This window comes from Lampris incognitus, chromosome 4 (genome assembly GCF_029633865.1).
Source record: "Lampris incognitus isolate fLamInc1 chromosome 4, fLamInc1.hap2, whole genome shotgun sequence".
Taxonomy (NCBI): Eukaryota; Metazoa; Chordata; class Actinopteri; order Lampriformes; family Lampridae; genus Lampris; species Lampris incognitus.
In genome coordinates this window covers 12,482,338-12,504,894 of record NC_079214.1, presented here as the reverse complement: position 1 = coordinate 12,504,894, position 22,557 = coordinate 12,482,338, and the positions used below count along the sequence as shown (strand labels likewise).

Below are 22,557 nucleotides of genomic sequence, written 5' to 3'. Positions count from 1 at the left end.
CCGGCTTCAACACCCGCTGACACGGTCAACTGTGTCTGTAAGGACGCCCAACCAAGCCGGAGGTAACACGAGGGATTCGAACCAGCGATCCCCGTGTTGGTAGGCAACGGAATAGACCATCACGCTACCCAGACACCCGCTTCAAAACATCCCCTTGAAACATAAAATGCGTTACGATCAAGGGAACCACATGCACAGACAATTTTAGGATTCTGAAGATGCACATTTCCGGAAAAAAACATAAAAACAAAAACTACTAACAGTGAGTGAAACTACACAGCGTAACCCTTTGCTTTTAATGGTAAGCATATTTCTGTGTAAGGCGTTTGGGGAAACAGACTAACAACACAGGATGGTGAGATGGAGAGTAGATGCAGTCACCGCGGTGCCGGACGTCCTGTTCGGGAACCATTGACACTTTGGTACATTGGGTCTCGACTGGATTAAGTATCAATTAATAATGTGAGTCGGACTCACACAGGAGTAAGGCACAAGGTTCGCTTATCAACAAAATGCTCATTGATCGTTTTGTTTCACACCACGATTGCTTCACTATAAGCATCATAACAACTCTCATGTGCTCTCCTCATTACAGGGTTTGGAGGCAGCGCCCAAAAGCTTGAACATTTTATATATTTCTTCAAGTCATTTGTAGAATTTGAAAAAAACTTGGATCGGTTCTGGGGCAAACAAAGCCTTTCCTTTACATTTCACCTCAGCTCGTTGAAATTGACTCTCGCCAAAGTCGTATGACCATCGTTGTGGTGTTGTTGGAAAAGAAGCTTGGCCAAGGTAGCTTATAGGACTCCGAGATATTTAATTGGCATTAAGAGCTAAACGAAGAATTTAAGACTCCCTCTTCCATTGGCATTAATACACATATGTAATTTGGTGGTTTACTGTAATTACGTTGTAGAACTCATTACAGAAGATGGAAACAGAGCGGATTTAATAAACAGCCATAACACAAACAGGCAATTCTGCCAATTAAACATGATACACTTCACAAATATGACGCTATAGTAAAAGTATGGTCAAATATAATATGCAGAGTCTGATGTGAAGTAAGGTGTCACAATATCCATAATTAATAGCCTGCAATTAGCAAATAACAAAATGAGATTTTATTTTTTTTAAATTTTTTTGAGGTGGGGTGGTGGGGGAACGGTATCTGAGAACAACGTTGACGTAGGGCCGAGTATTGGAGCTTGTCTACAGATCCAGAGTCTTGCAGAGCGCCTGTCTCATTATGTACTGCAGCCTCATACAGGAACACAGCTTTATAAACAACATTTGGAAAGCATGGGGGGTTGCTTTCGAGATCTTCTCAGAAAAGGCCTCTCAAAGCTAAATTGATATCGCAGCTGCCCGGGTCATTGTTCACCACGCTCCATACATGGTTGTGTGGTGTCGTGTTCTGGATCATCTTTATATTGCTCACACAATATAATGTTAAACGTTCATACTTCAATTTTTACAAACCCGATTCTTAATTTTCCTCTCTTTTAACAAAGTAGAAAAATTCTACCCAGTGTAAATTTTGGTAGATGAGGCATAATTTGTTTTGGCAGTTTTTGGCCTTTCATTGTAGTAACATGTGCATGAAGTTACACAGTCAAAGTGATAAAATAGGCGGGTAATTTGCTCGCAAAAGCTTCTGATGTGTGTCATCTCTCTCCGTGATCCCTGACACTCAATGTGCATTGACACAAACCCTGCTTTTGCTCTATGGAAGGGGACAGAGGTGGGACGGGACAGACTAGAGCTAGTGCATTAAGGTCTATTACTGCAAATAATAGAATATGGATTTAAGATTTTTTTTTACTCCAGCTGTTCTGGCTTTCTGCAATATCTGCAATACTGGTTAGTCGATCCCTTATGGTGGACTTGGAGGTGAGCTGTCTCAGCTAATAATATGAGTGATAAAACATTCTCATGACACCAAAACGCCTTGAAATGAGCTCTATTCTTGAAATGGGTGATGAGATACTCACTGCTCTGAGGTTTCTTTTTTTTTTAAAGAACTTGTCCTAGTGCACACATTTTCTATTTCAGCTACCTATCTGAGAATCTTTTATTGCCTGTTTTGCACAGTAATGTTGACGGCGTACAGTATTACTGAATTATTTTGCATCTTAACATGCTGAGGAGAAGTGCTTGTGTTATTCAAGCAAAGTTATTGTGTCTTTGAATAATGCTACTAACAGCATAGCCTTTTTTAGAGCTCGTTCGTGCACTTACCAGCCTGTCCAAGCTGGTCCCGGCGGCGGTGGTGGGCCTCTCCTCAGGCGTGTACGGCCTGAAGCGAGCGCTGAACACGTCTGTAATGCCACGTGCAGATCTGCCCATTCCTGAGGGTTTTGGTTGACCGCACCCTTGAAAAACCTGAAATGAATGGAAGGGGGATGAGTAAGCCCAGGGGGGAGCGGGAGAGAACCTTTTACAGTCTCAAGACCGGGAAGCATATAAAAAGGAGACATAATTTTTCACAGGATTTATGGGGACAGGAGATATTGGATATTGATCAGGTTTGAATAAATGTAGTGCAATTTGGAAGCTGCAGCAACATTTGACCGGTTTAGGTCCAGACAAAACAAAGACTTGGAGAGGTTGGGAGATACACATGACAAGCACTATAAGATATCAGAAAAAACATCTTTTTTTTGTGGCTTTACCCCCTTTTTCTCCCCAGTTGTACTTGGCCAATTACCCCACTCTGCCGAATTGTCCTGATCACTGCGCCACCCCCTCTGCCAATCTGGGGGGGGGCTGCAGACTACCACATGACTCCTCCGATACATGTGGAGTCACCAGCCACTCCTTTTCACCTGACAGTGAGGAGTTTCGCCGGGGGGACGTAGCGCGTGGGAGGATCACACTATTCCCCCCCGAACAGGCGCCCTGACCGACCAGAGGAGGTGCTAGTGCAGCAACCAGGACACACACCCACATCCGACTTCCCACCCGCAGGACACGGCCAATTGTGTCTGTAGGGACACCCGACCAAGCCAGAGGTAACACGGGGATTCAAACCGGCGATCCCTGTGTTGGTAGGCAACGGAATAGACCGCCACACCACCCGGATGCCCCTCAGAAAAATCATCTTCATTGAACAGCTTGGGAAAATTTCACTTAGTAACCCAAGGGCCACGTGTTTGAATCAGACAAGCGTGGCAGTTGACTTCTTGCTTTGTTGAAAGGGTTCATTATAAAATATCAGGTGTTAGATAGCATAAAGACACAGGAAAATTTGATTTTTTAACCAAAATTGACCTCAAAGCCAAACCAATGTTGGACCAATGTACCTAAAAAAGTGTTTTTAGGCACACTTGTCTTTATCAATGACTTTTCTTCACCTGTTGTGAATAATCAACTACAGTTTAAACGGCACGTCATTCAAAGTTACTTGAAAAGGGAGTCGAAAAGTATGACCTTTTTGTAACGTAAGGATTAATTAACAAAACAAAGAATTTTTTTTTCCTGAAATACTTGGTTCCTGCAAACTAGCACGTCAACAACATACCATTCCATACGCTGCTATCAGTACATCTCATTAGCATTCCTCACCTTGCTCTCCGCCGGCCCTTGGTTTAGATTGTGATGGAGCACTTTAATGTGGTACACGGCCCCCGTGACAAGAAGCTGTCTTTTCTCTAATACTTGTCAATTCTTCACCATGATTACAATACCGTTATCATGTACAAAACATCAGGGAGATGGATCTCAGTGGCTCTGCGTAGCAGGAATAAAAGGCGCATGCAGAGCCGCGGTCTGCTGCAGCGCTGGCTGACTTCTTCCCTCAGGGTTAGTGATTGGGCAAGGACGAGATCCATTTAAGACGTGGTGCAGAGAAAGATTGCAATCTCAGGGCGATCTTTCATGCATGTGCAGCCTTTCCGGATTTACGATTCAGGTGCATAAGCATTTCGTAAAGCCGGACATTGTGGCGCACAGGAAAACAGAGAAAGAATTTGACATCAATTTCAAAATAACCCCTAGGAGCACCTGTATGAACATGTATGGAAAACACCACAAGGGGTCTGCAGGAAAAAGCCCCAAAAGACTGAAAATGCTAGACCTGGTGGTTTAATCACGTTTTATACGACGATATGTTCATACATCCATCTGTTATCTGAACCGCTTATCCTGCTCTCAGGGTCGCGATGCTGGAGCCTATCCCAGAAGTCATTGGGCGGCAGGCGGGGAGACACACTGGACAGGCCGCCAGGCCTAGGGACAATTTAATATGGCTAATTCACCTGACCTACATGTCTTTGGACTGTGGGAGGAAACCGGAGCCCCCCGGAGGAAACCCACACAGACACAGGGAGAACATGCAAAACTCCACACAGAGGACAACCCGGGATGACCCACCAAGGTTGGACTACTCCGGGGCTCAAACCCAGAACCTTCTTGCTGTGAGGTGACCGCGCTAACCACTGAACCACCGTGCCCGCCCTCATGTTCATACATTTTAAGATATTTCTGAAGTGGGTTGACAATTTGGGCCCCATGTTACAAAGGCTAAATCGTCAAATTTCCCCACCACTTTCCCCACATCACATCTTTTCAACAACCGCTCCTCATCTGCACCCTTTCCCTCTGCCGCACAGCCTGGCAGTTTGAAACTGAACGAAAAGGAAAGAGGAAAGAGAGAGTAAAAGGAGAAGCATTAAGTGTTCACACGTTTTAACGATAATCTATAAGTGCAGCCTGAAGTAGAGTTCACAGACTTTTTTGGGGGTCTTGTGTTTTCTCCGAGAGGAGTGATTTTTCACCAACCTGGGAAAAAATTCAAATCACATTCAAGCACTTGTGGCAATTGGCTTTGCTAGCTGAGACTGTTTTGGCAGTGAACACAATTAAGTGAGTATATACCTTGGCTGACACTTGCATGCTGTTGTCCTGCATGGTCATGATGGCTTCAGAGATCTTGACGTCTATTGGCTCCATGACTGCTTCGATGTTGAAAGGTCCTTCAAGTCTATCCGCCACCAGTAACATAGCGTCTGTCACGACACAGAGAAAGGCACATCGTGCCAAAGAAATCAGCAGGGGAAAAAAACAAAAAACAAGCATGCCCATCCATCCACCCACCTACACGCACGTACACACACATGCAGGTGCACCCACACAAACACACACTCACACACAGAGAACATCAGAGGACAAGAAAGGGAGATCTACCTCCCAAGGATGTATGATTGCTATGACAGGTTCTGCATCACCAAAGCAAGAAATTAAGATTTTAGTCTACTCTGCTTAGCACCAACATCTGTACAGACCGATACGCGGATTCAAGTGAGATGGGAAAGGAGACATTTCTGGTTACACTGATTGTGAGAGTTGGGGGAAAAAAGAAAAAAAAAGCATTTAGTTAAATTTGTTAATTTTTTTTTGTGTTCGTTTCCATGCAACGCCCTAACAATAAGTACAATTACAACAATTACAGAGCAGACACTCGGGGACTCACAATTGTCTCTTCTGACACTACATTTCATGTTGCACCCTTCATGCTCAAATTCTCTTCATTAATAGACATGGTTTCATATATCTACCCCTATCTATGGTTCTGTGCAGAAGCAGTTATTCACCACAAACAAGACTTTTTCTTTTACTGCAGTTTTAGGATGAAATGCAAAACCATTCGACTACACATGCACTTTGCAATTAGTAAATATGAAAGAAGGGGACGAAGAAGAAGACGAGTGAAATCAGATAGCGGAAAAAAAAAGGAATATCGGCACAAAAAGAATTTCAGAGACAAACACCAAATTAGTCTGAATGAGCAATGACAAGAATCAATACCAGAGACCGATTACCCATCCCCGAGCCGCCGTTCGTTTTCATTAAAACGAGGTGATATATATCTGCGTTCATATAGAGGTCATTACTCCAGAAGGCGATGGTGCTGCTGACCATCCAAGTTGGGAAGAAGACCGGTGTGAAAATAAAGTGTTTGATCTTTTCATTAAACTTGATCTCGTCTCTGAAAATGGTCATTATAAAGCCTTCCAAGCCTCTTTGGGAGGGGTTCAGAGGTCAACCAGTAAAGGGTGTCGAGAGCGAGGTGGAAAGAGGACCTGAAACCCTGACTATTAGTTTGTTTCTACCATGGGAAGATGCCTCAGATGAAGAGAGTGAGGAGAGCTAAGAGCAGAGAGACGTTAAAAGAGGTGTTTGACCAATGCTGACTATGGACCCAGTTCAGAGCTTGTCTAAAGCGCCGCTCAGCTGTGTCCATGTGCTCAGCTATCTGAGGGATCGTCACAAGGTAAAGGGCTACGAGAGTTCACACCAGGGTGCCAGCAAATTGTTTGAATGTGCTAAGTCTCACAGACAACCGCTGGCCTAATGTTTTACACATAAACAGGGTTTTGATCAACTGGCTGTGTTGTTTTTTAACAAGGATTTCTTTTTTTAAGCCGGCTCATCAGGTCGACATCTCCCCCACGGTTAATGGCCTGGTTTTCCACCATGCCTACGGGACGAACAAGAAGACCGAGGTTCGGAATAAAGTTATGGACCAGTGGCGCTCCCCCTAAATACTTGCCAAATCTGAACAGGAACAAGTCTAAGGACGCTCAACCTAAAAAAGACAGATATTACTGTTAAGTTTTCTAATCTATCGAGATCTAGAGTGCGTACACACCAAGTACAGACATCTGGTGCTTCAATACATGACGTAACTCCTCTGCTAATGGTCGGTGTGACACGCCACACCCTACTGTCATGGCAAAAATAAACAAATGGGGGGTGTCCGGGTAGTGTAGCAGTCGATTCCATTGCCTACCAACATGGGGATCCCGGTTCAAATCCCCGTGTTGCCTCCGGCTTGGTCGGGCGTCCCTACAGACACAACTGGCCATGTTTGCGGGTGGGAAGCCGGATGTGGGTATGTGCCCTGGTCCCTGTAATAGCGCCTCCTCTGGTCGGTCGGGGCGTCTGTTCAGGGGGGAGGGGGAACTGGGGGGAATAGCGTGATCCTCCCACAGGCTACGTCCACCTGGTGAACTCCTCACTGTCAGGTGAAAAGAAGCGGCTGGTGACTCCACATGTATCGGAGGAGGCATGTGGTAGTCTGCAGCCCTCCCCGGATTGGCAGAGGGGGTGGAGCAGGGACCAGGAAGGCTCGGAAGAGTGGAGTAATTGGCCAAGTACAACTGCAGAGAAAAATGGGGGGGGTGAACAAATGGCAGACTAATGACTGAGACATTAAAATACATTTACATGGCGACTTTTGAAATGTTATATTTTCTACCATAATCTTCAAAACGGTAAAAAGGATCTTTGATGTAAAACACCTATAGTATTAGAGATCATGTCCTTCAGCGATCATACGACTGCTTTCTGATCCTGGACATCAGATGCTAGCAACTTCTGATATATAATTCATACTACTGATACACAGCTCTATTTACTGGCGAATTTATCTAAAACTTAAAGTTGCTATTCGGAAGAATTACAAGAAAACAAATTTCCTTTTTGGTAATTTTCATCACTTGCATATGTTGAAGAAGACACTTTATTTGTCATTGTACATACATACAATGAGTTTGTTCTCTGCATTCAACCCATCCCATTGTATAGGAGCAGTGGGCAGCTGCAGCACCCGGGGACCAACCCCAGTTCTTCTTTCCATCGCCTTGCTCAGGGGCACAGACAGGAGTATTAACCCTAACGTGCATGTCTTTTTGATGGTGGGAGGAAACCGGAGCACCTGGAGGAAACCCACGTAAACACGGGAAGAATATGCAAACTCCACACAGAAAGGGCCTAGGATGGCCTGGAGTTCGAACCCAGGTCCTTCTTGCTGTGAGGCAACAGCGATAACCACTGGGCCACCGTGCCAGCCAAGATAACAATTATTCAAGGTAACATGAATATCCATATCATGAATGCTTTTGCAGTGTCCATTTTAGTGATTACTGACAGGTTGGATCTTCAAGGAAAAAGGTTCTGTTTCCTGTGAGAATTTACATAATAATCCAAATTCACTAAATCAATATAGGATTTAAATCAAATTAGCAACCCATTTCTGATTTTAAGATCTATGCAGTCAATTTATTTTATTTGTTGTTGTTAACCAAATATCTCTCTTAGTGTGTACATATAATTATAAAAAACATACAAGATTGCGAAGTCCCCTAATGTAGGCTATGAATGGAATTACAGCCACTGTCTGTCTGTGTCTGATAATGGCCCTGTCTTTGAGGAGCGCTTCGGTTTGTTTACCCCACACTCTCAAATTGACTGTGATGCTTGGTTAGATTTCCATCAGGAGCTGGCTGGAGGTCATTGCAGGAGGGCCAGCCTGAGCCCCATAAAGTCTTCAGCTGCCTCTGTCAGTCTCCGAGTGGAGTCCTGCTCGAATGCTACAGCAGAGAAGCCTCAGTGGACTTCTGCCAGACTGGGTAGGGGGGGGGGTTCAGTGGCAGTTTTTTACTCCATAAAAGACTCAAAAGACCTGAAACTGCATCGTCAGTTGAGTTCTGACAACTTTTTCTTCATTCCGCTTAATTATTGTCATTATGGATACAGAGTATGAGTCAGCTGGTGAGACTGTGATGAAGGCGATGCATCGCCATATGCTTCAATATCTTCTCGAGTGCGATCACACATGGGAACAGTTAAACGACGGCTTGTTGATGAAAGCTGTCTTAGTGAGAAAGCCTTTTTAACCAAAAATCATCACCGCATGAGAGCAAGGGGAAGCGTATATTACATCATCTACAAGCTGTGGATTTAATTTTGCACAGCACTTAGTCGTTAAAGAAAAAAAAATTCTTTATTTGCCCACTAGCAATTACACATTAGACATGAATGTCTTACAATTAATTTAGCTCAGCCTCGGGCTTACAAACTCACCTGTATAAGCCAAAAATGTGCCAATGGGAAAATATATTTTGCTGTTTATGCACAACTGGTGTGGATTTTGTTGTAGAAATGTTAAGTAATATAAAGGAATATCAGCTACAATTGGACAGTGCAAATCATTTGTACTTAAATTTCAATATTATTTTAAATAAATGTTGGTCTTAAATTTCAGTATATTTCAGTTTTTGAAAACATCGGCCTGTGCAGGGTGACTCCCCGTCTGCAGCCCAATGACTGCTGGGATAGGCTCTGTCGGGCCAAATTGTATCCGAGCTGCCAAAATGTGCCCGGGTGACATCATCGCAATGCAACGGTGACAGCTCGCATTCCTGACATTCCTCTTTCACTGTAGTTTGCAGGGTCGTATAGTGTACTCTTTTTAGCTACATCATACAATACATGCGCAAGGTCACCTTTTATATTCGACTTGCAATTGTCTATATTAGAATATGTTTTTTGAAAAGCGCAAAAAAACATACTTTTAGGCGAAAGTTCATCTACTGGTTGATCACCTTGTTAGCTAGCCAGCAAACTAGCTAGCTAACGTTATGTAGTGTGGACGAGATTTTCAATAAAGATGTGCTATAAGCCTATTTTCCATTAAAATGAAATGTCCAATATTTGCTATTATATGTTTTTTAACATCAATGACAAGTTTGCTAGGTAGCTAGCACCCCCCCCCCCAAAAAAAGGGTCACGAAATGTCAGAAATGCGAGCTGTCATGACTGCATTGCGATGATGTCCCCCGGACACATTTTGGCAGCCTGGACATAATTTGGCCTGACAGCTCCAGCATCCCCACAACCCTGAGTAAGGATAAACGGTTTGGATAATGGAAGTGTTTTCTTAATCATCACATAAACTGTTTCCAGAATTAATCTAACTAGTATTACTGCTGTAGGTTAAACTATGAGAAAACTTGCATGCGTGTTGTTTTCAAGTATTACAGATGGCTATGTTGGTACATTTCCACCGAATTTGGACTATAAAGACAATTTAATGCATTATCACCAAACAGGGATTCTTGCAATGGCATCAAATTCATTCATTGGGGTTTGGTGGATTGCACTCATGAATGTGCAAATCAACAGTGAACTTATTAAAACCAGTAAGAGCAGACGTTTCAAAACGCATCCACTTAAAAATGCAATTCTACAACTGCCAGCCGAGTGCCTAATTTAAAACGTGCATTAAAAGGTCATGAAGCATTTCCACTTGCATGTAATACTACCTATGCAGCAACAGTTATCATATTCTAGGAGAACAATTTCCCTTTATAAAACATTAACTCACATCATAATCCCATCATTAGGAGGCCCATGTTGTTTCCCGCTCCTTTTGCCTCATTTTCATCTGCAGTAGCAGTGCAGCTTGATGCTCATTCAATAAGCAATAAAAAAGAAAATTCACCGTTCCTCATGAAAAGGCCACACACACACACACACACACACACACACACACACACACACACACACACACACACACACACACACACACACACACAGAGCAAAGGAGATGGAGGTGGATGGAAAAAAATAACGTGACACATTTCTACCAACTAAGCTGAGGAAAATTCTTTGAGGTTTATGTCAGAATTACACTAAGTATGTTCTCTGATTAAGGAACAGGCGTGAAACATGCTGATAACCCGACATCTCACACCCACACAAGTCAGTTGACAAATACCAAGTGACATTTTGCATCTCCATACCTTGACTGTAAATTATGCAAATCACACACAAAATGCATGCATGCTTACTGTACACATGCAAACCTTATGTTGATCAGCGGCTGGCTGCACCAGTTCTGTGTAAGTCCTCACTAAGTCTAGTTGTCACATAAGCGCCTATTAAGAATTTACGACACACTAAATAAAAAAGGGGGTTACAGCACTCCTACTACTTATTATTAAGGACTTAGCTGTTGCTGAATTCTTAAACAAACCATCGAAGCAAAGTCATCACTGGAGTTAGCAAACAGAGAACTGTAGCGTCTTATCAAAACAACAGCAACGACTCCAACAGAGCCAACTTAAAACAAAAACAAACAACGGCTCACATACGCTATTGGAAACTATTATTTCAAAATGGGGAAAATATTTGTTGTCAGCCTGTTTTATGTGGTAGGCTGCATCTTTTTGATTCATATGATAATGTGAACATCTTCGTCCAACACACACACACACATACTTTTTGATTGGCTGCCTGCTTTGATATTTGCCCAGTAACTGATTTACTCATTACCAAGACTTTGCTAGCTACAAGATTCCTTGTATTTCCACCCCCACTCCCCTTTTCTTTTTTTCCTCCCCAATTACCCCACTCTTCCGAGCCATCGCGGTCACTGCCCCGCCCCCCGCCGATCCGGGGAGGGCTGCAGACTACCACATGCCTCCTCCGATACATGTGGCGTCGCCGGCCGCTTCTTTTCACCTGACATTGAGGAGTTTCACCAGGGGGACGTAGCACGTTGGGGGGACATAGCACGTGAGAGGATCACGCTATTCCCCCAAGTCCCCCCCCCACCCCGAACAGGCGCCCCGACTGACCGACTAGAGAAGACGTTAGTATAGTGACCAGGACACATACCCACATCCGGTTTCCCACCCGCAAACACGGCCAACTGTGTCTGTAGGAATGACGGACCAAGCCGGAGGTAACACAGGGATTCGAACTGGCGATCCCTGTGTTGGTAGGCAACGGAATAGACCGCTATGCTACCTGGACGCCCTAAAATTCCTTATGTTTGATTGGTGCCACCTAAATTAATACATTGCTAGTTAAGAACTTACACATAAACAATAATACATTTATAAATGAAAAGCTCAACCCTGTCCAGGCCCCAGTTTCTTAAAGGCAGGCAGCTGACAGTACACAGCTAACCAGACAACAATAATTCTCAATGACAGAATTCTGTAAAATACAACAAGGTCAAGGGTGATATATAGTCTCTCTTTCACTTCTTACCATCATACCATCCTCTCGCTCTCTACACACACATATATATATATACACACACACACACACACACGCACACACACACACATACATACACACACACACACACACACACACACACACACACACACACACATATATATATATATATGTCGCCCTGAGTTCAATGCCAGCCCTGTTTTATGGAGTTTGCATGGTTCCCTCCAGGAGTTTCCTACCACGGTCCATAGACCCGTGGCAAAATTATCCCATTTCACCTTTGAGGATCTTTCACACACACTCTTTCATGTACAAACAGTTGGTTTCTAGCTCAAAAACAGCATTAACATCTATTCTTCTGTGGTGTTTTTTTTTGTTTTGTGTGTGTTGTGTTACCTTTTGGCTGTGTCTTGATTGTGTTTTCTCATTCAAAGGCTTAGATAGCAGGTCTACTGTTGTGCAGATATAACCCACCTCCCTTGTTATTTGCATTACAATGAGCATGTCTCTGTGTGCTGCTTTTTGTGTTTTGTGTTCATCTCTGCTGCATTGCTTCTTCTGAACTATTGATGGCTCTCTGTTGCCTTTTCTGTTGCTTGGTGTTTTCTTCATGTTGCATGCGGAATGTCAATTCATCTTTCCTTTAAGGAGGATTTATGTGTACAGTAAAACGATACCCAAGTGACAATGTATATAAAATAAGTAAACCTAATTTTCAGATGTATTTCATTCCTGAAATTAGACAGATCATTTCATTGCTTTAAACTGTGTTTGTGTTTGATCTTGCCCTTTCGGGTTTTGTATTCTACAAAAGGATCGTACAAAAGGATGTTCTGCGGCAGACATCATGTCTGAAGTTCAGTTTCTGCAAAGCTTTCTGGTTGGCACTGCCCAAGTCCTTGTTACTTACATATTTGTAGACAAGGATAATATATTTAGAATCCTGCTTTCATATCATACCTGAATTGATCTCAGTTTGAATTTGTTTATTAATCCCAGTAACGCACATATATTTGGAAAATTGTAATACAATTGTGGGATTGCATTACAGTCCCACCTTTGTAAACTTGTATTTGCAAACTTGCATTTGAATTTTGTTGATTACAATCTTCCACATGTGTCCCTTCTGCTGAAAAGACAGACAACGCAAACGCTCAGTACTCTTACGTGTTACACGTCCCAGGGGGTTGGGATCCCATTAACGGGTAGTAATGGTGGACAGCCTGTTAGGAACATGGGGAAAAGAGAAATGACGAGGAAGGGACCGTGTTTGCTGTGATCTTCAGTTCTGCTCGTCAGCACCTTTTATTCAAACAACAATTAAATTAGATTAAACAACTAAAACAGAACACTAACAAGCGTTTGACGTACTAGCTAACCAGCATGCTTAGCTACGATCAGAAAACCCCATTTAACGTCAGTGAACAAGTACGCGGAGAGCTAGCGAGCATTCACACACTAATATCACACCAAAAACACACTCCCAATGACTGCAACCATGGTGGTTAACCTGCGCACCCCTTTTGGATATGAACCGCAGCCATTACTTTGTAAAACACGTTCATATGGCCGTGTTTGAATCACTAGACTACACAAAACAAAACAGCGAAAAGGGCGGGCGGCCATCTTGTCTCATTGACTTCCAATACAACTTGCTAACAGCGCTCCAGCCCCATCCGTTTGAGCAGCGCGACGTTAACTTTTGTTCAGTCGACATATTTAAATCGCCCTTCCTTCTTTTTACACCAAAACCAAGGGCTAACATGTTTGACGTAATCGTAAATCATTACATAAGAATGTTTATTCACCAACCTGTTAAGGCCAGTGGAAAACAGTAATGACGAGGAGGGACAGCGTTCGCCGTGTTCTTCAGTTTTGCTCGTCAGCACCTGAGGCAAGATGGCGGCTCTCTGCGCTACCTAGCGTGAAACTCCCGCCAATTTTCATGACGAAGGATGTGCCGTTTGGTTTCTCTGATTTATGCAATTCAGAACAAAAACAATATTATTTTATAAATCTTTTCACCCTTTGAGCAACATTTCACAGTCACTAAAGTACATTTTCTAACAGAAAACCTTTATTCAAAGTTTTTTAAGCGCAACAACACATACAAGCTTTCAGCACTCTGCAAACCTCAAAGCCTTAAAACCTCTTGACGTGTGTCGTCTGAACTGCTGAACTTCTCTTTATTTTATTTATTCATTTTTGCTCTTTTTTAATTCCCTTTTCTTTTCTTTCATATTTTATTTACATCATAACCCCTGGCATATATGTCTGTATATATGCTGGCGTTGACTGACTGATGTTGTTTATTCTTGCATTTTATTAATAAAATTTGTTTAAAAAAACTCCCTCTCAGACAGCTCCCCCCTGAGGTGAAAACTAGAGTAGCATATCATTTGACAGTTCATAGACTAAAAATCCCACACAACAATATTCAAGAAAATAAAAAGTGTAAACTACTAATAAGACCCACTGGCTAACCAACTAGGGGGTCTGACCCTTTAGTCGAGCGGTCACTGATGTCGCCTTGTGGTGCAGTACACCTCGCATCGAATCCCGCACCGGGCAAGAAAATAACCGGTTACAAAAGTAAATTAATTCAGTATGTCACAAAACTGTGACCAGACATTTAGTGGACGTCACACACGTTCTCCAGAAGCAGTCCATTGGTCGCCACCCTTACAGGAAAAAGTCCAAAATGTATGTGAGCAAGAGAATGCAAATTACATTTGGTGGTTGAATTTCACCACGCCGTCCCATCCCATCACCATTCAAAGCAAGCCAGCTGATGAGCTGCTTCCGGAAAGCCTTTTGGCACTTTAAAGCTTGTGTGATAAGACAATGCTCACACATATGATGATAAGAAATGCTTGAAGCACTGAGTAGGTATAAAGATATGAAAAATAAATACATGAATTAGAGGCCAACTGAATTTACTGTCACCTCCTCTTACAAAATTGACAAAAGCTTGTGGCATTAATATGAGAGAACATGATTAAAAAATGATGCATCCTCCATCTATAAATCACGACTGCCTGAGGAAATCTGAAAGCGCAGGGATAAGCTTCAGTTCTCCAATGATAACCATTCCTTACTTTTGTTTTTTGATCAAGGCCTTTCCTAATAAAAAGCAGTTTGTGGCTTTGAGATTCTGCAGGATTTTTTTTTTTTTTTACCATAGAATGATACGGACTCTGATGCAACACTTTCAAGGAAAGTCTATGCTAACCAGGAAATAAATGCCCACATAGTTTTGATAGGCATTATCCTGTAACATAAGTATTCAAAAGTCTTTTTTGTTTGTTTTTTTTGTTTGTTTGTTTGGATTTTTCATGGAGGGTACACAAATGTTTGCTTGTTAACAAAATTCATGAAAGTTTCAACAAGCAGTAAGGCATAGAAAAAAAAGGCTCCCAAACAAAGAGCCAATTAAGTCAGAGGAGAGCCCTGCCACAAAGGGAAGGGGATGGCTTCATCTGCAGCGGGAAGTGAAATCCTAGGCGTTCGGGGAGAGGATTAGGCTCTCCGAGAGAAGAGTGCACTCTCACTAATCTGAATGCTGTTTTCATATTGTTTAGAAACACAGTTGCCTTGAAATGACTCATTGCCAAGGAGAGAAGGGAAGCGGAGGGGGGGAAAAAAGCCCTTAATGCTGCCTCACAATGAAAGCTGGCTTTTGGTGATGAGTGGAAACAAACCTTTATTCTTCTTTTTTTTTGGAAACTAAGGTGTAAGAAGGAAATAAATGTGGCTGATGTGCCCATGTATGTGTTTAACTGGCATGAGCGTCACCTCAACTCTGACGGAAATCTGAAAGACTTAATGTCCCCGCCATCTTCACTCTGCTGTCTTTGGAGAAAACCCTGTAAGCCCACATACACCGAATAGCTTCCCCTCATGAAATATTGATTTCCCCGCGATAATATGTATAGGATGTGGTGGGAGCATGCTTTAAACTGGGCTATTTCCTTCCGAATGTAGCATCTGTCAGCTATCTTTCAGATCACATGCATTGTGTGTTTGAACACAACCTTTCCTGCGACGCCAACCTAAAGTTATAATGAAATGCAGGAAGATGTTGTAAAGATAAGAGAGATAGGAAGAGACCTTTTTAAACATGCAATGTTCTTACAGACAAATTCCAAACCTCAGTTTATGCAGAAAGTCCCAGAAATCTTCTTTTTTTTTCCTTTTTTTTTTAAAGGAGGCTCTTTTATGACATGGCTCTGTATTGCTTTCAATGCAAGCAACACAATGACGCTGATTTTCAAGTGTAACCTAGACACGATTTGAATTGAGGGTATTTTCTCTGTTTTATCATCTTTCATAATGGTGAGACTGAAGCAAGAGAAAGAAAGCAAACACACACAAAAACAGCCCTTTTCCCCCCCACCCGCTCATATTGTCAGAGGGATGTGGTGTTTTTGTCTGCTGCAGAGCTCAGACACCTAGCTTACCTTCACTCAACAGAGACCGAACAACATGTATTTTTGCACAATAAAGAAACCATTCAATGTCATGCAATACTCTTTCATGCCCTTACTATGGCACATACTATGGCACAAAATATGATCAAATGTTAGTACTTGTGATAAGTGGCGAATAAATCTACATTTCCATTTTCCAGGCACTCAACTCTATTCAGTGTAACAATGGTAACAAACCTTTCAAACATTCATGTGAAGCGTTTGGACACGTGTTTTCATCCTATTGTGTCCTGTCACGGTGTTTCTGTGCTCGAGTATGAGCAGATTTCTCTATTGTTACACCTTTTGACGTTTTTAACAGACAGCTGACATGTTGGGGGGAAAAAAAATCTTTTTTCAAAAGCTGCAATACAATGTCGACATCTGGTATCAAACCCACTAACATAAAAAGGGCATAGCCATCTGAGATCAACGCAGTGTAAGTTTGATGGGTGAAAATGTAGACCACCGTTTGAGGACCAGGTTGACAAGACCATAAATACTATCAGAATGGCTTATAAATAAGTAAAAGAACGGGGAACAAGAGTCTCATTGTGCTAAGATCACATTGGGTTGACTTGGTAAGGAGCGAAGAAAGCTGAACTTGCTCTAAAAAGAAGGTGACCTCTATTTTCTTTCCCTCTCAGAGGTGTTGTTTGAACCACTCTGGTGTCAAACTTGTCTTTTTTTTTGTAACCTCGAGACCCCCCAATCCAATACTGCAAAACCCACTGTTCCCCAAACACCATGGAAAGGGGTAGTGACTCATTAGTAAGTAACTGCTGGTTGTGAACAATTTTTAAATCAAAATTCAGAGGGGAAAGACATGCGCAGAGGCTGCATAGCTACGTACGTACAGGTTTTAGCGACCCTGTAGTGTTGGGGGTGCTGATTGGCGGAGTCAGTCTAGCAGCCTCCTGCTCTCTGCCAGTCACGGCAACGCATGTTATGTCGGTCAGTGTGCATGCCTGTGGTTGGTGGAGCAGAGGGGGGGGGGGGGGCGGCCCGCTCAGCGCCGTGTATAGAGAGTCTGGCCATCATTTGATCTTTGCAACACGCACTGTGATTGGCTGAGAGCCTGTCACATGCTTGACAGGCACCATGTTGCCTACCAACGTCTGGCTCTGCCGTCAAGACGTTTCGGCCCATTTCTCGCCGATTTGTAGCAGTTGAAGGCGAAATGGTGCGTTGTGCAGCTTGGGGCTGTTCCATTCGGCCGGCACAAGGTCGTATGATGCATCGATTTCCACAGGATGCACAAAGTAGGGCAGGCTGAGCTGGTCCCCCTCAGCTTATTCCTACTTGTGCTCGGTGAGTTCACTTCAGTGTTTATGATTTTTCGATAAACTGACTTTCCTAGAGCAAGCCGAGAGTCTGTAAGGTACTGATGTGTGGAAATCAGTCGTATGGCACATCCAAGCCATGTAGAACCGTTGGCAGAAATCAGGTATATGTAAACAGTGTCAAATTGTCATATGGGATGGATTGAGTGACAGGCCTGAGCCTGAGGCGAGGCAGTGTGTGCGTAGTGTTGAGATAAACTAGACCACAGCCCCGATACAGAACTGACGCTGCACTGGCTAAACCTCGAAACAGGTAGGCCTAATATTTCCCAAGTGTCCCTGATATTATTGCTCATTGTCATTCACTAGTAGCCTACTGAACGTTGCAAAATGTGTAATACTGGTACTGATCACCAATTTACCCACCACACCAGTAGGGTAGTGGACAAAAACTAAAGTCTCTGGAGTAAATTCTTTGGGTTGAAATCTACACGTATGCCCCTGCTCGGTGCCTGCGACTGTGTTGTGACCGCTGATCGGGTGTTAAACCACCTACTCTTGACTACTGGTACGCCATGATGAAAAACCTTCTGGTTCTCTGAAACGGACTGAAATGATGGAAAATCCACAATTTCTGGAACCCCTAAGAGTGCTGGTACTGAATGATGTAAAATACATAAAGTGCCAGAATTAGAATCAGAATTATTTCAGAATTATTTCCCTCATTTCTTTGAAAGCGCAGCTTGAGAGACCCACGAAGAGCGCGATTCTGAATAGCGGCGCACATGGGATTGCCTACCAGTTGGTAGGCAATATGGCGCCCATGTAGCCAGTTAGCCAGACTCTCTGTATAAACGGCGGGGGGGGGGGGCACTGCTTACTGATCGTTTTCGTTGTTTTGCATGAGCGCGGAGAGACGGACCCGTAAGTTTTGTAAGCGCGATCTTTATACGCTACGGGGTGATTAAAGAGAATAGGGGGGTGGTCGGTGGTGCAGTAAGAATAGGAAAAGCCTGGGGGCCAAGTAACTCATCCACCTATCAGTTGTCTGACAGGTGCCCCCTTTCCACCAAAATTAGAGCGTAGTGTAACGTAAGAAGACACGCTGGCCGCTGGCTCGCGGGTCTGACCCTTTAGTCTAGCGGTTAGCGATGCCTCCTGCGGTGCGGGCGATACGGGTTCGCGTCCCGGCCGCGGCAGTTCCTGTGGTCGCGTTGTCCCCTGAATTCGCTACAGTATAAAGGGGTTTTCCAAACGCGGGATTACCCGCTAAAAATGGGCGATGAACGCCCTTTCCCATCACCGGCAGACAAGTATGACCCCCCGTGTGTCAGGTTCGACGTCACGCACGCGCCGGTCCCGTGCCAAAAAGTGATCGTCCGCCAAAAACCGATTGCCGGCCGCAAAATGGGTCAATTTATGTATCTCAGGTTATTTTTGAAGCAGGAACAACCCCTCAGTAACAAGGAAGGAGCTGCAGTCAGTATCTGGCAAGCGGAAACCGCGGACGGCAATCACTTTTTGGCGGACGATCACTTTTTGGCACGGCGGAAATTGGCGTGACTAGCCAGGTGTCACGTTTCCATCGCCGGTGACCGGAGCCGCAGCCGATAAACACCAGTGACTCCTGCACAGTCATGTGTCCCGGGACTGCATGCCGCCTGCAACCTCTCCCACACGAGCATCAAGTGAGATAGAGTGTCGTAGAGTTTGCGGGGTGGTATGAGTGCGGCGGCGGTGTTTCTCCTCGGTCTGAATGGAAACGGGCGTCTTTCAGGTTACACGGCACTGCACTGTGCGCCACGTGCACAATTAGTTGTAATGCACCGGCAAGACACTCCTTCTTCATCGTCTCACAAGGAGTCCTTCTTAGAGGACGGAAAATAATCTTGGCCTCGGTCCCCGTGAGTCGGGTGGCTGCGGGGAGGTCCGGTTACACTGGGATACAATCCATCCAATTAAAAAGAAATGAGCAAATAAAATCAATGCGGATCGCTTACGCTGCGGTGTTAAAGGACCGAACAGAGGACAACACGGCCTAAATCACAATTAGCAGCGATGATATGCAAATGGATGCAGCTGTGGACAGCGTGCAATTATACGGTAGTTTTTGTCCATTTTTTTTATTTTTTGTTTACAAGCTGGAATCGTAATTCTCAGCTTCTTCTCCCGCAGCTCCCGTAACATCCGTCTGCACGGTCGTGTCACGTGCCAGGCAGGAATTGGTTTGATCGCGGCATAACTCAATGACATTGTGGAGGTGGTATACTAGGACAGTAAATTACATAAGCACTGCCCCCCCACCCCACCCCCATGCACTCCCGCACCCGCACCCTCACACCCCCCCCCAACCCATCTCCTCGGTATTTTAACAAGGTGCTGACAAGAAAAATGATAATGATGTGTCTGTCATGATACCGAGCCGAACGAATTTGTCACGAGGGCAGGTGACGGATGTTCTGGTGTCACTCACTTGCCAAATCGTGAATTCTCCCCCAGAGCACACAAACACACAAATGAATGTGCACGTGCACTCACCTTGCATGCACACATATTGTGCACGGTACCGTATGAACATATAGGGGGCATGCATGTAAAAAAAACACACATAGGTGTGTGCACACACATACACAGTGGAGTCCGTATGCCAACATTAGTTACGCAAGCAAGTGCACTGCACCTTTCACAAAGTTCATGTTCACAGCTCAGTGACGGTGTACACCGCTTTGCAGTCCGGCTAGCAAAGCCAGTTGTGACGTCAGTGCTCCCCGGTAATTTCTGAATCGTATTCTGCACACTATAGTATGCGGGCTGAAAAAACCAAAGTATTCACTGAGATCATATTTATTTGAATGCTGTGCAGGCTGCAGTGAAAATGATCCACGTGGTTTGTGACATGTTTATCCCTCTCTCTCCACCGACTGGAGCAACTTATGTGGAGTGACACTGACGTCGCTGTTTTCAAGGTGCTTGCATGTGTGTGTGTGTGTGCGCGCGCGCATCTGTGGGGGGCACAAACGTCACGGGTGATTTACTGTATTGAGCAAACAGGGTGCAACGGATTAGATCGTTGTCTACAGTTTCAAAACGTGTTTTTGTCCCACTGTTCTAATTAATAAGACGAGGGAATACGATCAATATCTTAATATAACCATTACTGTTTTAGGGGAAAGGATTTTGCGTCATCCATCCACCCATTATCCGCACCGCTTATCCTGCTCTCAGGGTGGTGGGGATGGATGCTGGAAAATATCCCAGCAGTCGTTGGGCGGCAGGCGGGGAGACACCCTGGACAGGCCATCAGGCCATCACACACACACACACACACACACACACACACAAACACACACATTCATGCCTAGGGGCAATTTAGTACGGCCGAGTCACCTGTCCTACATGTCGTTGGACTGTGGGAGGAAACCGGGGCCCCCGGAGGAAACCCACGCAGCCACGGGGAGAAGATGAAAACTCCACACAGAGGACGACCCGGGACGCCGCCCCCCACAAGGTTGGACTACCCTGGGGGCTCGAACCCAGGACCTTCTCGCTAACCACTGCGCTACCGTGCCGCCTATTTTGCATCATCTGTAGAAAAATTGGTTCAAAAAAAGTGGGCGGCACTAAAATGACCTTAAAGACGAGTAATTTAATCATGTACAGAATAGGACGAGAGAGACAAAGAAGACAAAAGATTTTTCTGTTGCCCTACAGACCTCCACTCTGCCGGTGGGCAATGAGAGGATGTTTAACTTGAACGATTTGTGCCGTCTATTCCAGAGAAAAAATGATACCAGGAGTAAATTGTTATGAATCATGTAATTAAAAAGACTGCGCTATCAGGACCACTGTCCATACGGATTTATATCAGAATTCTCGTTCAGACACATCATACGCTTGTCTAAGTACAGTATATAAAGCATTGTTTTTGAACCAATTCATGATTATTTGAAATAAACAGGGTATAATGTCCTCGAAAAAAATAGCCTCACATTAGTGGAATAAAACGTCAATATAATGGATCTATGCATGCTGATATTTTTCTATACACCGATCAGCCAAAACATTAAAACCACCCGCAGGCCCCCCCCCCCGTCGTGCCGCCAAAACAGCTCTGACCCCTCGAGGCATGGACTCCACAAGACCTCTGAAGGTGTCCTCTGGTATCTGGCACCGAGACGCTAGCAGCGGATCCTTTTAAGTCCTGTAAGTTGCGAGGTGGGGCCTCCAAGGATCGGACTCATTTTTCTAGCGCATTCCGCAGATGCTCGGTCAGGCTGAGATCTGGGGAATTCGGAGGCCAAGGCAACACCTTGAACATCTTCGTCATGTTCCTCAAACCATTCCTGAACAATTTTTGCAGTGCGGCAGGGCGCGTTATCCTGCTGAACGAGCCCACTGCCATCAGGGAATACCGTTGCCATGACGGGGTGGACCTGGTCTGCAATGACGTTTATGTAGTAGGTGGCACGTGTCAAAGTAACATCCACATGAATGCCAGGACCCAAGGTTTCCCGGCAGAACATCGCCCAGAGCTTCACACTGCCTCTACCGGCTCGCTTTCTTCCCGTAGTGCATCCTGGTGCCATCTCTTCCCCAGGTAAACGATGCACCCACACCCGGCCGTCCACATGATGTAAAAGAAAACACGATTCATCAGACCAGGCCACTTTCTTCTACTGTTCCTTGGTCCAGCTCTGATGCTCATGTGCCCATTGTAGGTGCTTTTGGGGGTGGGCAGGGGGGCAGCATGGACACTCTGACCGGTCTGCGGCTACGCAGCCTCATACCCAGCAAGCTGTGATGCACCCTGTGTTCTGACACCTGTCTATCATAGCCAGCAGTAACTTTTCCAGCAGTTTGAGCGACAGCAGCTCTTCTGTGGGATCGGACCAGACAGGCTAGCCTTCACTCCCCATGCACATCAGTGAGCCTTTGGGCGCCCATGAGCCTGTCGCCGGTTCATCGGTTGTCCTTCCTTGGACCACTTTTGG

The 22,557-nt window shown here is 44.5% G+C and overlaps 1 protein-coding gene across 1 annotated transcript in view; it reads right to left on the bottom strand.

Annotated features, from left to right (window-relative positions):
• Positions 1-22,557, bottom strand: part of LOC130111605 (glypican-6-like) — a 202,855-nt gene that overhangs the window by 40,669 nt on the left and 139,629 nt on the right. Inside the window, exons 4-5 of the mRNA XM_056278837.1 lie at positions 4,879-5,009; positions 2,242-2,385 (exon numbers count right to left, since the gene is read on the bottom strand). Coding sequence (XP_056134812.1) covers positions 2,242-2,385; positions 4,879-5,009 — 275 coding nt within the window. The remainder of the gene's footprint in view (positions 1-2,241; positions 2,386-4,878; positions 5,010-22,557) is intronic.